General features: G+C 47.5%; 1 protein-coding gene across 7 annotated transcripts in view; it reads right to left on the bottom strand.

The window, feature by feature from the left end:
• Nucleotides 1–16,838, bottom strand: part of BCAS3 (BCAS3 microtubule associated cell migration factor) — a 470,437-nt gene that overhangs the window by 229,201 nt on the left and 224,398 nt on the right. For all 7 annotated transcript variants that reach the window (XM_081172929.1, XM_081172926.1, XM_081172924.1 and 4 more), the window contains 3 exons: nt 7,195–7,295; nt 3,793–3,989; nt 1,185–1,282 (listed from right to left, as the gene is read on the bottom strand). In XM_081172929.1, the coding sequence (XP_081029055.1) occupies nt 1,185–1,282; nt 3,793–3,989; nt 7,195–7,295 (396 nt within the window). The remainder of the gene's footprint in view (nt 1–1,184; nt 1,283–3,792; nt 3,990–7,194; nt 7,296–16,838) is intronic.

Here is a 16,838-nt window from a genome sequence, read left to right as displayed (position 1 = left end):
TTGTTAACAACTGGTTTCTGGCTAAGGGCCCCTCCAGACTGGTGGTTTGTTTGGGGGTGTATTCTGCAGCATGCCATTAAGACATTAATAGTACATGAGCAGTGGATTTATCCTGGACCATCCACACATCACTCTGCTTTATTTTTTCCGCGATGCTGCCTCAATGTTATTGTCCTATTGCAACAAAAGCAGGACACCCCAGAAACAACAACACCCCCAAGCATTTTCAGTATAAAAAGTTGCAGGATTTCAGCAGGAAGTGACAGGTCATGCACCGATTGGAAACGGAACAGGATGTCTGCCTTGAAACGTTTGCAGGTGCAAACAACACTGAAGGTGAGACGGCATATAACCACCCCGAAACTGCCACAAGCACAAATCATCGTGAATGCACAATAGGAATGGATGGCTGGAGAGACACTGTCTCAGAATGATAGGGGGAAACACACACACACAAAAAGCAGAGGCAAAGATGTTGTCTATTCCATCCGTTCTCCATATCTTGTAGAAGTAACTTTATAGCATGGGTGCCTAATGTGTAGCCCTCCAGATGCTGCTGAACTACAACACCCATCATGCCCAGCCAGCATGGCCAATATTCAGGGACAATGGGAGCAGCAGTCTAACATCATCTGATCAGCCACCTCTGCTTTAGAGATCAAATGAAATAAGACGTAAGGAGATGACATTGCTCTTTTCCAACCAAGCTCTGTATTTAAGTCAATCAGGTGTTGATCAGGACCTGGCTGACTGATCACAACCACCCCCGCTTTCATTCTGCTTCCAAAATATGACAACTACTCCTGACCCAGGAAGGGGGGAAACAGACCCAGCTAATTCTGCCCTGAAAGTTGTGGTGGCGGCCACAGCTCCTACATTCCGTCAAGACGTCCCAGAGAGTCCTGCCCACCAATTGGGCGCTGTCCTCCAGTCACATGGTCACAAACATGGCTCCTAGCATCTCCCTCAGTCTCACCTTCCTCCCTGAACTACCATACACCTTCATTCATCAGTGAAAGCAAAGCTTCTTGTCTTTCACAAGACTATCACCCGGAGGGCGGGAAACAACTCTTCCAAGTTCACTCTACAGCCACGAAAGGTTGAGGAGCAGTAATTCAGCGCACAACTGATAACAGGCACCCTTGAGAAGACCATGCATGTCCATTCATAGGAACGTTCCCTACCTGAGGTAGCATCGGCCGCTGTAGAAATTCCTCGGCGATCAGAAGTTGGACGTGACGACCCTGGCATGCTAACAGGTTCAGAGCGAACAGGCTGGATCCTGCAATGCAAAGTGCAACAGGTGGCTAGATGTAAATGCCGGTTCGTTGAGGAAAAAAGGATAGCAATGCAGAAAGGGTAGCAAGTCAGAAAAGTGCATCAAGTCAGAAAGAGAGAAGTGCTGGTTGACTGTGGTTGCACCCATTACCAGAAAGAGCTGGACTGTGTAACCCCAGAAGACAGCTGTGGTGTCTCAGCAGAGCTTGGCTCATACACAGAGGCACCTTTTCCTCAGAAAGCCTGCTTGTACAACCTGGGAAGGCTCAAGATGCTTTCATGCTCAGGACAGGAACACCCTATGGAGAGCCACTGTGGTGCTGTGGTTAGAGCAGGGGTGGGGAACCTGTGGCCCTCCAAGTGTTGTTGGAGTATAGCCCTCGTAATCTCTGACCCCAGGCCATGCTGGCTGGAGCAGAAGTGAATTGGAGTTCAACAACCTTGGGAGGGCATCAGATTCCTCAGCCCTTGAGGAACTAGGACTGGGGAGGTCACAAAGTTAATTGGATGAGCCTGGACATCATTCATTCATTCATTCATTCTCTGTCTGTCTCTGTCTCTCATCTTCAGCTACCTCACAGGGTTGTTGTGAGGAGAAAGGGGAGGGCTTGAAAGGGGAGGGAAGGTGGGGTATGAATGTAACAAAGAAAGAAATAGGGCACCATTCACAGATTAATTATCCTGCGGAACAATCCATTAGGAAGTCCTTCTGTAAAAGCTTTTCCAAAATGCATTGAAACTGCCTGGCTCCTATTCTGGTGTAGTTCCCATTCTCTGGAATATAAGAACGTAAGAAGCATCTACAGGATCAGGCCAGTGGCCATTCTAATCCAGCAGCCTGTTCTTAGTGGCCAACCAGATACCTTAACGGGAAGCCTGAACATAGGAACTGAGTGCAACGGCACTCTCCCCACTTGTGATTCCCGGCCACTGGCATTCAGAGGCATACTGTCCGACAGTGGGGGTAGAACATAGCCATCATGGCTGGTAGCCTTGTCCTCGATGAATTAGTCTAATCCTCTTCTAAGATCATCCACGTTGGTAGCCATCACTGCCTCTTAATGGGAACTAATTCCTACATGCTATGCGAAAAGGGGCTGGCTTGATCCCACCTAGCTTCCTTGGGTGCCCCAGAGTCCTAGTATTATTGGGGGGGGGGGGAAACCTTTCTCTGTTTTGTGCAGGAGATGTTCCCACTGGATTGTGCTAGCGGCTCAGTTGAACTGTCCGCCTCCTGCTCCTGCCCAAGTCTGCCTTCAGCACCCTCTCAACAGATCTGCCTCCCCTGCTTTTACGATTTTATATATCCATATCAATCCAAATGCATTAGAATGGGGTAGAGAAATCCAGAGAGTACAAGCGAGGTTAAATAAGCGATGTTCTCCTCCACTCAGGTTATGAGTCACTCTAAGAAAGAACAGAAGCCGTGAACCGGCATTCGCTTCTGCTTTGTTATCCCGGGATGTTATCGCTGCTGGCAAAGGAGCATATTTCTACCATATGATTTAGCTGTGCCCGGTAATAACAAAATAATGAAAAACTACGTGTTTTATACACGAGAAGGTTATTCAAGGCATTCCTCGGTTCAGCTTGAGTATCAGAGCAGCGGAGGCTGGTCCATTCAGGGAAAATGGCGCAGGGCCCCACCAAGCTCAGTCTGCCCTCAGCCAGCCGCCATCTGCCTGCCCCCTTACTTAGAACCAGTCAAGCAGGTGGCACTGACCGTCAGTTTCCTCAGTCTCATTGTTGCCCCTTATAGAACACATCAGAAAAGATCATGGGGTAAAACTAGAATTAGTTGCCTCTTCCTGTCATTGGCTCTGGCTCAGCCAATCATTGGCTCTGGCTCCATTGTTGGGCTCCCTGCATCTTACTAGTAGACCTGAAGGAACATCCCTGCCCTCATTGTTCAGCCCGGACACTGAGGTCCAGCTATGAGCGCCTTCTGCCGGTTCCCTCATTGTGAGAAGTGAAGTTACTGGGAACCAGGCAGAGGGCCGTCTTGGCTGTGGCACCCACCCTGTGGAACACCCTCCCATCAGATGTCAAACAGATAAACAATTATATGACTTTTAGAAGATACGAGAAGGCAATCCTGCACAGGGAAGTTTTTAATGGTTGATGTTTTATAGTGTTTTTAACATTTTGTTGGGAGCCGCCCAGAGTGGCTGTGGCAACACAGTCAGATGGGTGGCATATAAATAAAAGTGTTATTTTTATTTTGATTATGATTGTTATGGAACATGAGCCACCACTGCATGGAAGTGACTGAGCAACTGTGCTCAGCTGCTGTGCCCAGATGGAGGGGACTTTGCCCCTCACTCGGCAATTGGGGCCAGTTACAAGACCCATTGCCAACACAGCCCTCAGCAGACTGGCTTGATGGGATTCGGCCCACATTTTATGCGAAAGAATCACTTTTGTCAGTCAGCAGCTGGTTGTGTATGGCCAGAGGGATAACAACCAAGGAAATGCAAAATGAATAGTGTTTTCGTCTCTCTTTCTCTCTCTCACCTGAGACTGTTGAGATCCAGGTCATCCGTATCAAAGTCCAGGAGAGGCTGTGGGGTATCGTTAGGGCCGTGCGACTGAAGCACTGAAGAGCTGGAGGAGATGACTGTGGTTTGGCCTGAGGGGTGGATGGTCTTGAACTGGAACTGCGGGCCCATCCAGAGGCGCCGGTGAGGTCCGGTGTGAGTCACAATTTCAACCTAGAAGGGGAGAATCCAAACAGGGTTAAGGCAGTGCTTAATGGCTGTGAGGCAACTAAGTCCTGTAACCTCTTTATCAGGAGGTTCTGTCTATATCCCCCACCTGCTCCATGCAATAACTGAATTGCTGGGTTCAGATCTCTGAAAAGAATTGCAATAAAATGGCAGCCCTGTGTTGAGTGCTCCTGCAGGGCAGATTGCTTAGCAGTCTGACATAGTCTTGTGATGCAACAGCCAAAGGAGCTCAGTGGACCCTCTATGTACTCAGGGAGAACAGGGGGGTGCTGTTTTCAGCAGCTGCCTTGCATCTGACATACCATCTAGTTCCATCATCTGCTTTCATCTAAAAAGGAAAACACCCCACTCCCCTCAATAGTCTAGTGTCAAATTCAGAAGTGAATGGTCACTTCAAGACAGCCACAGCCATGCCCCTGACAACAGCGTCCCCTTCTAAGATTATACAACCTTCTCAGATCATACAATAATCTTAGAGTCATATAATAATAATTATTAAGGATACACTGCAACGATCAGTGAAGCTCGCTGTGGGCAATGCCCAATCAGAAGTTCAGGGAGGCTGCCCTAAAGGGATTACTTGCTCTCCTATGAACTTGACCACATGCAGCAGTCATCTGCCCAAACTCTCTCCAACATACCCCTGCCCAGGGAGGGGGGCATTTTATGCTGATCCACCCCATCTGTGGAAGTCCTTCCTTAGGGAAACCTGCCTAGAGACAATTTTGTTATAGAGGCAACTCCTCAATTACATGTGTTCAAGGGACGCACAACCACGACTGCATGCACCACCGTGAACCCGGAAGTGGCACAAAGAGGGGCAAAAGCAGCCCTGAAAGAATGCAAAACAGCAAAAATGGTGCGAAAGCTGCACCTGCCAATCCCATGAACCTTTGCAAGTGCAATCCCAGGAGCCCTTGCACCAATCTTTGAGGCCTGTGGAGAGCTGGAGTTTAAGCAAGGAGGTTTAGAGGGTGTTTGCAGGCTTTTTCAATTGTGTTCCCAATATCCATGATTTTACTTAAACACGCAGTGCCTCAGAAGGTAACCTTCACATAAATGGGGAATTGCCTTTACTTCAGAGGCCAGGTGAAGCTTTATTTATTTATTTAATTCTCCATGTCTTTTAAAGGTATTTATAAGCACTACTGCTTTATTACTTTACTGGGGTTTTTTTGAGCTTTACAGCATCAACGGTATTTTATTACGTTCTGGACTGTTGGAAACAAACTGCCACAGAATCAATGATGAAGGGCAGCATTAAAAACAGAGAAATTGTTCAATAAAGAAATAAATTATAAAGTGAAGTTAAAATAATGCCACTGTCACACAAAAACAACCCCATGACAGAAAAGCAGCAACATCAGATTCGGAGACCAAAGTGAAGTGGAGAGCAAAAAAAAGGGTTTAACAATCTTGCACGCAAAAAAAGTAAAAGGAATCTTCTGAAGACTAGAGGTTCCAACATCATAGAAGAATAAAGATGCTTTGCTTGGGGGAGGCAGAAAGACGAGGCCCCCAAATCTAAATCGACACAGAATGTGGCCTTCCAAAGTCATTTTCATTCCCCACAACGCTGGCTTCGTATTTGTAGAGATACGGTTCCAGGGCTGCTGCATTGTCTCTACTGATGCTCAAATTTCAGTGCTCCAGGTGACTTGTGATTGTTATAACAAGTATCCCCCCCCCCCGCCTTTATCACAGTCTTGCTGTTGGGCGATTCTTTCCCAGCCTAGGAAGATGAGCACACAGGCTGCTCCGTTCTCAATCTGCATTTCCCCTTCTTGTGGGGGTAGCTCAGGCTATCTGCCTGATGTAGGCAGCTCGTTTGCGCCGCTATGTAAATTAGGCCACGACTAAAGCATTCTGTATATTTTAAGCTCGAAACCATCAGCGCCGCAGAGCCCGAGAGGTAAACAGATGCCTCTGCAATTTCACCAAGGGTACAAGCCAGATGTTCCCATTCACTCCCCCGCCGAGCGCAGGACAAACATATTGTATGTACTTCCCAATGACAGCACGCATTACCCACTCTTCTAATTGAGAAGTGGAAGCGCAGGGCAGGGTTTCTTCACTGCATGCTGTTACTGCGAATGGCAACACTTTCGTCTGGAAAAAGACACACGCACGGCAGGGCTTCTAATCTAAAGTGGCTGGCTCAGGGATCGTGCGCGCCTTTTGTGCTCCGAGATCGCTCTTAACAAAAATAACCAAAGTACTCCTGATTACCCCTTGAGCAGCCCCAAAAGACTTCTGCTGGGTTTTTGTGTTTGTGTGTTTTTGCTTTACAATATAAGTCATGTTCCAGTGGGTGTCCGGAATTTGTTGGCCATCAGCACTCGCATGCATGCTTGAGGAATTTGGTGAATGTCTGAAAAGTGGCAAACACTGGCAGTCACCAGAAAGCAATGAACAGGACCCACTGGAGTACAACCAGGCACGTGGGCTCCGTTTTGCTACTTTGAACCTTTGCTTGGGGATTTTCACTCTGTTGCTATTAGCTCCTAGGTGTTGGATACCTGTAGTTAAATCAACACAGCCTAGGGATGGGCAAACCTGTCAATTTCTGATTTTTCCAGTCTTCAGTTCCTCACATTTCCGCATTAGTTTGAGATATTCCTCATGAAAATTCATTTGCACGAATTTATTCTAATGTACACATGATTGTATGCAAGCTGGCCTAATACGCACATTTTTTGCAAGGAAATGTCTCCTAAAACAGTGTCATTTTCAACGTTATTTTCAGAAATATATGCATTATTATGCACACTTTTCTGCAGGATACACACTACTTGTGGTTCTCGTCCAAATCCCCTAGAGCTCCACCCAAAGATCCTGATCCACCAGCTCTGCAATGCAGAGGGCATTCTGTGATTGTGTGGCAAAAAGCAACATGGTGGGTGTTCCTCCAATGGGCACCCATCTGATATCAAACTTCACTGAGGACCCGACAGACAGGTCCAATCTGGGCTCAACTTTAATCACACAAACATCCCAGCAATGTAGCCAACCTAAAGAAAGGGTGGGAAACCTGTGGCCCTCCTGAGGTTGCTGGACTCCAACTCCCATCGTCTCTGACTTTTACCTATGTGGCTGGGGCTGATGGGAAATGAAATCTGACAGCGACTGGAGGGCCACAGGCCCCTTGCCCTTGCCCTGGGACCATGCACACCACCTGCAACATCTATACCTGAGAAAGCCACTCTTCATCTTCTTGCCCACTGTGGTCGGATGCTAAGCTGTCGTAAGATTCATGCCGTGTGATCGGTCCTGGACTTCCCAGAGGAACCACTGTGTAAAAAAGAGAAAGGGGAAAGGAATGAGAGAGGGTCAAGATAATGTTCAGAAGACGCATGGCAAAGTTCTGTAGCTCAGGCTGAGCCTAGGTGTGAGACATCTTGGGAACGGTGCGTAAGAAACCATAAGGAAAGCCTGCTGGATCAGGCCAATGGCCCACCTAGTCCAGCATCCTGTTTTCACAGCGGTGAACCAGAGGCCTTTGGGAAACCCACAAGCAGGACCCAAGAACAAGAGGACTCTTCCCTCCTGCCATTTCCACAACTGGTATTCAGAAGTGTTCTTGCCTTCTCCATGAAAACACAAGCAGTGCCCACTGTATCAGAACTATGGACCGTCTCCTGCAGGACCCTGCTTCCAACTTTGGCCAAGCAGATTCTTGTGAAAAGTCCACAAGCAGGACATGAAAGCAACAGATCTTTGTCACTGCAAGTTTTTGGCATCTGGTGTCCAAAGATATATTGCTCCTCATCCCTGCAGTTCAGTATAGGTACTATGGTTAAAGGGAGCTGACAACTTTGAGTGTTACAGAGATGCCACACACCTAAGCAGATAAGAGGCTTTCCCATCACCTGCTACCTGATCCTTTTAATGGGAGATGCTGGCCAAACAGACTAATTTCCAGGTTAAGTGTAAAGCCCAGCACTTTTAACACTTAAAAATTAACTAATACTTAGATTTGGTTTGGACATCACAAGCAGACAAAGAGGGAAGGGACTGCAGCTCAGTGGTAGAGCACCTGTTTTGCATGCAGAAGGTCCCAGGTTCGATCCCTGGCCTCAGGGATTGGGAGAAACTCCCTGTCCGAAACCCTGGAGAGCCACTGTCAATCAGGATAGGCAGTGCAGTACTGAGCTAGGTGGACAAAATATGTCTGTTAACTTTTCAAATATAATATAACTTCAAGAATAGCATGAACCAATACAAACTACAAATATTAGGTCCTGGTCACCAAGTACGAAGTAAAATTGCAATTGTGATGTGCATAAGGCAGAAAATAATTGCAGCATGTTAAGTTAAATAACTAAGCCAAAAAGATGTATGAGTTACTTTATGCCACATTGCTTAATTTTTTTGGAGTCTAGTAGACCCAATTTGAGTCATACGGCTCAAATTGATGATTTTGTTGTATGTATTTCAACAATCCCAAAGTCAGTAGCACATGTGTTTTAAAGGTGTGGTGATTTGTCATGGAACAACCCCATTGAAGAAGATAACAGGTCATACCCAGAACTCATTTCCGGTTGTGAAGGGGCCCCTATGACAGTTCAAGCTACAGAGCCCCCCAAAATGTAGGTCTACCACTGCTGCTTTGCATGCAGAACGTATCTGGTTCAATCCCTGGCATCTTCAGGTCCAGCTGGGAACATCCTCTGACTGAATTCTCGGAGACTCCCAGTCTGAAATCTTAGGGAGCTGCTGCCAGTCAGAGTAGACAGTGCTGACCTAGATGGACCAAGGTGTCTGGTATATGGCAGCTTCCTCTGCTCCCGTTCAAACTAGCTGCTTGTGTCTTCCAGCTGGCAGTGACAAAGGAGCATGGCGAAACAGCTTCAAGTAAACCTGACAGCTCCAGAGCCGTCTCACCCCTTGACAAGTGCCACCGCCAATGATACACTGCCCGCCGCAAAGTTTAAAGAAACTGTCCACTTTAGGAGACGCAGGAGCCAAGCTAAGCCGCAGTGACAAACCGCCTCCTCGGGCAGTGCTGGGCAGGCCGCCCTCGAAAGCACAGCGCTTCTCCCCTGGCCTAGGGAGTCGTAACCATCAAGCCGCCTTGACGTTAATGCAACTTATTTGAAGCTGCCTTGACAATTAAGTTGGCCGAGATCTTTTTGGCAGGTGGGAGAAGATGATTTACATCTCGGCAGCAGCTGTTTTGCCAAACAGCCATATTTTATCACCGTTAAGTGAAATCTATAACCGAAAGAATACAGCCGCGAGGAGCCTCCCCACCCTGCCTCCTTGGGGGACAGGGGATTTGTCCGCCGTCTGGGGACGTCCGGAATTCAGGGCGACGTAATGTGTGTGGGAATACCGGGGGACATGAATGGGTTGCCAGAACGAGGAAAGATCGGGATTAGAGAATGGCGGGGCTGTGGGAAAAGAGGGAAGTTGGCTCCCAGCCGATTCTCCCTGGGTCATTAAAATGAGTGTCAAGTGAGCTTACGGTACGGTCAGTGCCTGTCCTGTTGAGGAAAGAGTAGAGGCTTCAAAATCTGTCTTCTTGCAGGGAGGGAATGGGCTGTAAACCTCGAGTCTTTTTTGACATTGCTTCTTAAGGGACACAGATCTTTTAAGATCATAAAAGATGCTGTACCTCAAGGGTTGAGCACCTGCTTGGCATGCAGAACGTCTTGGGTTTGATGCCCAGCATGTCAAGGAAGAGCTGTGAAAGGCTCTTTGCCTGAAAGCCTTGGGAGAGCTGCTGTCAGGGTAAACAGTACTGAGCTAAACGGGCCAATGGCCTCACGTGGTATAACTAATTTAACCACGATGCGGTTTTAATGGGAGTGTTTATTATATATTTCAATTACGGATGTTTTAATGGAGCTGTTTTGCTATGAATTTTGACTACAGGTAGCTGTATTTTTGTAACTGGTTTTATTCCTGTCATTTTGTTGTCATCTGTGAACAAGACGTTGCCTCCGCTGGAAAAGAAAGACAGGGAAATATGGGGACTGGGGGTGTTGCTGTGAGGCGGCACACAGGCGAAAGATTTATACGATCTGATGAGAAGCCAGAGGTGGCACATAGGGACCCTCAAAGCTTACAGTATCTCAGAGGAAGGCCCTTGTCAGGGGATGAGAAAATACTGCAACGTTTTGCCGAAGTGCAGGTCCCGCTTGTGTCAATTAGAACTAAAAAGCACAAAGAATTTATAAATGAACCAGCTTTAGAGTCTGCATATTGTGAAGAAAAAGTGGGGGGGGGGAGTGGGAAAAGAATGAAGGAAATGTTGCTTCAGGGGTAACTTTGACGTGTGAAGTTTCTGCCCACTCCCATTTTTTATAACGGTGCTGTAAACTAGTTAATAATGGGAAAGAGACACATATAGGACCGTAAATAGATGTTGGCGCCTCTATAAATCCATACACTACGTGCGTTGTTGTTGTTAATTACTTGCAAATCTTAATGTTAGCCACAACTGGTTCTAGGCTCTCCGCATCAGCTGATCTCCTCTGTTGTAACACTGAAAGACCAAGAGCCCAGAGCCAAGCTGACTTGAAAGTAACTCCCATTGATTTCAAGTAAGAGTGCTTATAGCCACAGCCAAAATAACCCCTCATTCCCCCCCTCTTTCCTTTTGATTGCTGCTGTACTGCCCTGTCTCCTCCAAATCCAATAGCCTCTCTGCCATAGCCAAAAAAAGGGGGGGAAACTGCAGATAATGCTAGTGATTATTGTGGTTCCAGTTTCAAATGACAAGTGAAGACGCAGCAACAAGATGTCACAGTGTGGCATGGTCCCATTTCTCTGCTCCAGCCAGTCATCCAACCAACCGCACACCCACCTTCGGGATACTCCATTCCATCTCATTCCCCCTGTTTTCCATTACCCCCACAATTCAGCATTCTGTGGTTACTAAGTATGCTCAGTATACACTGGGCTGCAAACAGTTGGGTTCCCTCGAACATGCTGCTATTCTCCCTTTTGTGTTCCAGAAGCCTCATTTTGGCTATGCAAAGCTGCTAATAACTCAGTGCCTGAGTTTGGTATTAGTAATTAGAACGTACATTATGAAGCCGCTTTGCATTATCTATATGTAACTTCCTTCCTTCCTTCCTTCCTTCCTTCCTTCCTTCCTTCCTTCCTTCCACACACACAAGCTAAGGCAGCTTTGGCCACACATGGCCAAGGAATGGGTGGGGCTATTCAAAGGAGGTGGGGCTACAGAGGTTTTACCATGCTCAAAACACCTGTGCCATCGCAAAGGATACCAGGGCAGAAACAAAAATTAGTGCACACATTATAGACAATGGCAATTCTATTGTGCCATCTTCAGATCACTGAGGGGCTGCTTTTCTATATGCAGATCCTTTTCTGCTCATGGGGTGGCATCCAAACCATGTGATTCCCGCACCCACCCTGCCAGCAATGAACTTTTGCCACCTCATCTGCTATTTGCTTGAGCCAGGCCAACAACCAGGAGGGTGAATAGTTTAGTTCAGAGAGTTGAAGATGACAGGGCAGGGCTGTCACTAGCATTCAGTCCAGGAACGGCTTTAATGTCACATCTGCTGTTTGTGTGAATGAGGCCTTTGTTTTTCCTGCTGGCTCATGGCTGACCTGGAGAAATGCATACTTTTTAACAACTCAGGCGCTTGGAGGCAAGCTTGATATTCAACACCATTTTTTTTTATTGGGGGGAGGGGGCCAAACAGAATTCATTTTGTCAAAGTCACCAGGACTGGGGTGCGAGTGGAACCCCAGAGTAGCTACCTTGGCTTGTGCAGGCTCTCTTCTAGGGTGGTCATGTTTCCTACTCTATGGTGGAACAGTCCTGTCGTGGAAGGGCTACCCAGTCCAAGTCCAGTTTTAAAATAAAGAACCAAAAGGAGGCAGAGCAGCAGGAGGCGCCCTGAACCATTAACAGCACCTGGAGAGCAGAACGAGCAAACACAGAGATCCCCTGAACATAGCTTTCCCCACTATGCTGTGATGCATTGCATGGCTATTTAAATTTTTGGAGATTTGCATTTAGAGCAGGCATAGGCAAACTCGGCCCTCCAGATGTTTTGGGACTACAACTCCCATCATCCCTAGCTAACAGGACCAGTGGTAAGGGATGATGGGAATTGTAGTCTCAAAAACATACAGAGGGCCGAGTTTGCCTATGCCTGATATAGAGATCTGGCAAAGGGTCTTAGCTTGGTGGCAGATCATCTGCCCACATGCAGAAGGTCCCAGGTTCAATAGGTAGGTCTGGGAGTGTCCTCTGCGGACACCGGCCAACACCAAGCTAGAAGGACCAGTGGCCTGACTCAGGGTAAGTCAGTTTCCTACATCCCTATCAGTACTTACAAATCAGGATATGCAAATTCTATGCAAAATCTGTCCCCTCTGCTCTCTTTTTTAAGCGACGCAGTTCCTCCTCTTTCTGCCATGCATTAGAGGCTGCGGGATCTTGGATTAGATTATGTGATCTAGCAAGGCTCTTCTGATGCTCTTAACTTTGGGATCTTTTTCCCTGATGTATTTTTTTATTTATCTGGATTTATGAAAAGAAAGCACAAAAGCCACATCAGTGGTACATAAAGGAGCTAAAAGGGTGCTGAACAATTGCGGCCTGATCCCTGCAGGAGCAGAACCACACGGTGCTGCAGCGATTAAAAACGACAAAGCAGCCCAAATCCCTAAAAGCAGCACATCTTGCTCGTGTGATCCACTGCAGCTCTTCCTTGCCCTCCGACACAAGGGGACAATAGATGCTCAATTATTAATCTTTTCAGGTTTTCTATCAGCAGCTCAATGCAGAGATCTGGTTTCCTTTTCCTCTCATTACATTCCTCCCAGGAGAACAGTCACAGACAGGGTATAATTACGAAACAGACATCTCTGTGTGCTGCAGAGAGATCTTTGACATGGTGGGTTCTCGACGACTGCAGGTGTGTTGCTTACCCCCACAGAAGAAACTCAGTGTTGTGGAACCATGCTGAACTTAAATAGAGATAGAGATGGATATATAGGTATCTAGTAAGCTGTCGTTTTAATAGGGCCACTGACTCAAAATTGCCAGAATCCAGGATATATGTGTATGAATGTGTGTATTCACTGACATTCACATTGGATGATGACCTGGGAAGATTGAAATAAAACCAGGCAAAGCACACCCTCATCAAACAGCCACTGGGGCTGAAGGGCAAATTGGCACCACCCCACTCTGTACCAGAGGGGCAACTGAACGTTGCTTCCACATGGGATAGTATCCTCCACCACACCCGAGGGCAGCAAGCTAGCTTGGGCAAGGCAAGGCAAGCTACTCAGGGCACATGAAAACTGCCTTATATTGAGGGCCAGACAATTGGTCCATCTAACTCACTACTGTCTACAGGAGACAGTCTGGAAGACCTTTTGGATCACACATGGTCTTAGTCCAAAGAGGAAGTCTCATATAGCCCTTCCTGTCCAGGAGGGTCCATTGGCTAGCTTGAATGAGCCTGATTCACTGCCCAAGATGATGATGATCCAAAATGCAGTTCTGCTCCCTCACCATACTGAGAAGCTGCCCACAAAACTGAAGCTTCCCATTTCGGGCCGCCAGAGCTCCTGATGCTTGCAGCCTCCCCGACAACTTTGCTCCTAGGGAAAAGGAAAGACACTGGCCTCCACCCACGGGACTGGAGGGCCTGATGCACACTCGCATTTGGACCAATCTCATTATTTTAGTCAACATTGAATGTCAGGGCTTCCCCGGGCTGCCTCTAGATACCTCAGGTGGAGAAGGAGGAGGAGAAGGCATGAGGTAGCAGTGGCGGGAGAAGCAGCAGCAGCAGCAGGGGGTGCCATTTTCTGTTTTGCCTCAAGCGGCAAAACGTCTTAAGTTGGCCCTGGTGGCCCTGGGTCAATAATCACCTTCACCGCACATGACTATCAACTGACAAGGTTCCCAGGAAGCAGATTTTGGCAAGGGAGAGATCAGCTTGGCCCCATCCATTGGCCAGTGAGGGAGCAACTGCAGGGAGCCTGCTTCTGCTCTCGGTGTCAGAAAGAACACCCAGCGCTAACTGCTAGGTGCTCTATGACTGGAGAGCAGAAGGGAGGCTCTTGCTATCCTCAACCATCCGCCAAGGGACCCAGGGCTATTAGGAAGCTCCTCCATCTGCTTTTCAGGGATATCATCTTCATGAAGGGAAGACCTGCTTGGTTCCATCCATCGCCCAGTGAAGAAGCAGCTGCAAAAAGCTTGCTTTAGCACTCCCTACTCTGAAAAAGAACACACTGTAAGATCTTTTTAATCTATGAAATAGTGCTCAAAGTTGGCTTTCCACCCTCCTCCCTCCCAATCCCCTTTCCTTTTGTGTTGCGTCCTTCAGATTGTAAGTCTGTGGGCAGGGGACGGTCTCGTTTTTTAAAAACTGTTATAAACTTATCTGGGAGTTTATCAAATAAATAATAAAGAAGTGTTTAGTGAGCTGACCCCCTGCCTGCAGTGCATTTAATGCACATGGCTGGGGAGTTACAAGATGTGTAGGCCTACCCACATTCTGCAAGTCATTTTTTAAAAAAAGCATTTGTGAGGTCAGGACCAAATTTAGTACAAAAAGGCATACACCCTTGTGAAAGGCACCCCTGTTAAGACTGGGGCTGTGTGAGCAACATGCAACTGAGTAGCGTTGGGTTTTTTAAGCACAGAGAGCCTGCAGCCAAAGATCCAAACAGCGGCAACAAATACATTCTTCTCTTGTGTTGGAGAATAAACTCAGGGGCGAGGGCCTACTGTGAAATCAGCCTGATGGGGCCATCTTTAAAGAGTTACGGAAGAGGTAACTTCTTTCTATAATTCACCGACTTCAAAAGTATGTTTGACATTATTGTCGGGAAAATTATGTTAACCATGGATTACTGTTACAATCAAAGTATGTAGTGAGAAGTCAAGAGGCTTAGTAGTAAATTTTCAAAGCGGAGCGCGGGGATTTAGCCGTTTGACTCCCATTAGCGTCAGGAGGGCTCGCACAGCTAAACCCTCGCACGCCGCTTTGAAAACTGACCTCTCCGCATTGATGGAAACCCCCCTCCCCAAACACTCTCCAACCACCACCATCTTTTTTAAGAAGTTCCAGATGACCAAGCGAGAGCAGCAAAAAAGAACCATTTCAGCATGTTATTGTTGTTTGTAGGCATCTGAAAGTTATTTTAATTCCCCCCCTCCTGCCCTCAGAACTACTCCCAGCGTTTGAGAGCCACACAGGGGACAGACCAGTGTTTACTACCGAGATACAACGAACATGGACACACCCAGAGCCACAAAGGGATGTAAAGATCGCAGCAAATTTCTCACATCTGCATAAACAGTCCCAAGTTGATGACTACATCTTGGTTGGGTCTGTTTATGAAACGGCTGCACAGAGCAAGGGGGGGCAGCGTTTTCTGAGCCCCCAGAGAGGCTCCACCTGTCCGAGATAGTTCGGCTCGATGGAAGAACGGAAGCCTGCCCTGTTTCTACTCATTTTGCTCTGTCATACGCTCGGCAAAAGGAATTATTTGTACTTCCTTTCACCACTTAACCTCTCTGTCTTCAGGAAAAGGGCAACACAGTCAGGTCTTAAGGAGAGGGAGGGGGAACCCTCCTTTTTGTTTCCCCATGGGCCGTGGACGCTGACGTTTCCACTTACAAACGCCTTTCAAGTAAACGAGAGGTAATGCAGGCTGGCTCGCGAAAGGTTGTGTTAAGACACGGAAGTGCTTATCGCAATGACCTTACCACTTAATATGAGGAGTCTTGGGCAGCGACATGGGGCCAGGTTTCCGCTCCTTGAAATCACCGTACATTGAGTTTCACAGAAAGTGTTTGGGGCGGGGAAATGATTGATTGAGACAACCGCTTTTGATTTCACCAGAGTGAAACACAGGGACTTGCACTTATACCGAGTCGAACTATCAATCCACCTAGCTCAGTATTGTCTGCACTGACTGGCAGGGGCTCCAGCATTTCTGGAAGGGGGCTCTCTCCCTGCCGTACCAGGAGGTGCTGGGGGTTGACCCTGGGACCTTCTGCAGGCTGTGTACCTTCTGTAGCGGGCCATGGAAGTGGGCTTTGCAACTACAAGTTCTTTGGCAGGTGAAGGTTTCCAACGGGGCTAAGCCAAAGCGACTTCCTTCATTTCGTGCCAGCTTTCCCGAGCAGCAAAAAGTGCTTCCCTTTCCCAAATACATATTTGGGTCACTCTGGTGCTGTTCTCCTTGACACCCCATCTTCCTTCCTGGCCACAGAGCCCTGTTAGCTCTGGGGACTCTATGCCAATGTCATTCCCATTGCCAAGTCTAAAGCAACAATGTCAATAGGATCTAAGATTAGGTGTGGTTAAAAGAAGCAGTGATGAACTCAACAGTTTCAGCAGCTCCTTCAACTGCAGCAAATGCGCTCATACTGAAGGCAAACGCTGATATCAGAGGACATTTGGCGCAACACTAGTTCTGAGCAAAAACTGAAAATCGAAGAGTCTACATCATGGGATAGCCAGTGTGGTGCCCTCCAGGTGTCATTGTGCTACATCTCCCATCATCCCTGACTGTTGGCCATGCTGACTGGGCCTGATGGGAATCGGAGTCCAACAATATCCATTGCTGGCTATTGCTGTGCTGCATGCCTAGGTGAATGGTAATCTGAAGAATACAAGTTGTGAGCACTCAGAATGGTGTCAAAGCTTAAGTCACCAGTGGGTCCCCAACATTTTCCCCAGGAGAACTGCCACATAGGCGGAAGCAGGTGTGAGACGCCCTGAAACTCGTGGTCAGGAAGACTTCGCCCTTGGAGAGCCAGCTTTCCATTCCATCTCGTAACTGCAACATGTTCCTGAAAATCTGATGCAATCA

This window comes from Podarcis bocagei, assembly GCF_964188305.1.
Source record: "Podarcis bocagei genome assembly, chromosome: 15".
Classification (NCBI taxonomy): Eukaryota; Metazoa; Chordata; class Lepidosauria; order Squamata; family Lacertidae; genus Podarcis; species Podarcis bocagei.
This window is presented reverse-complemented; position numbering and strand designations above follow the sequence as displayed.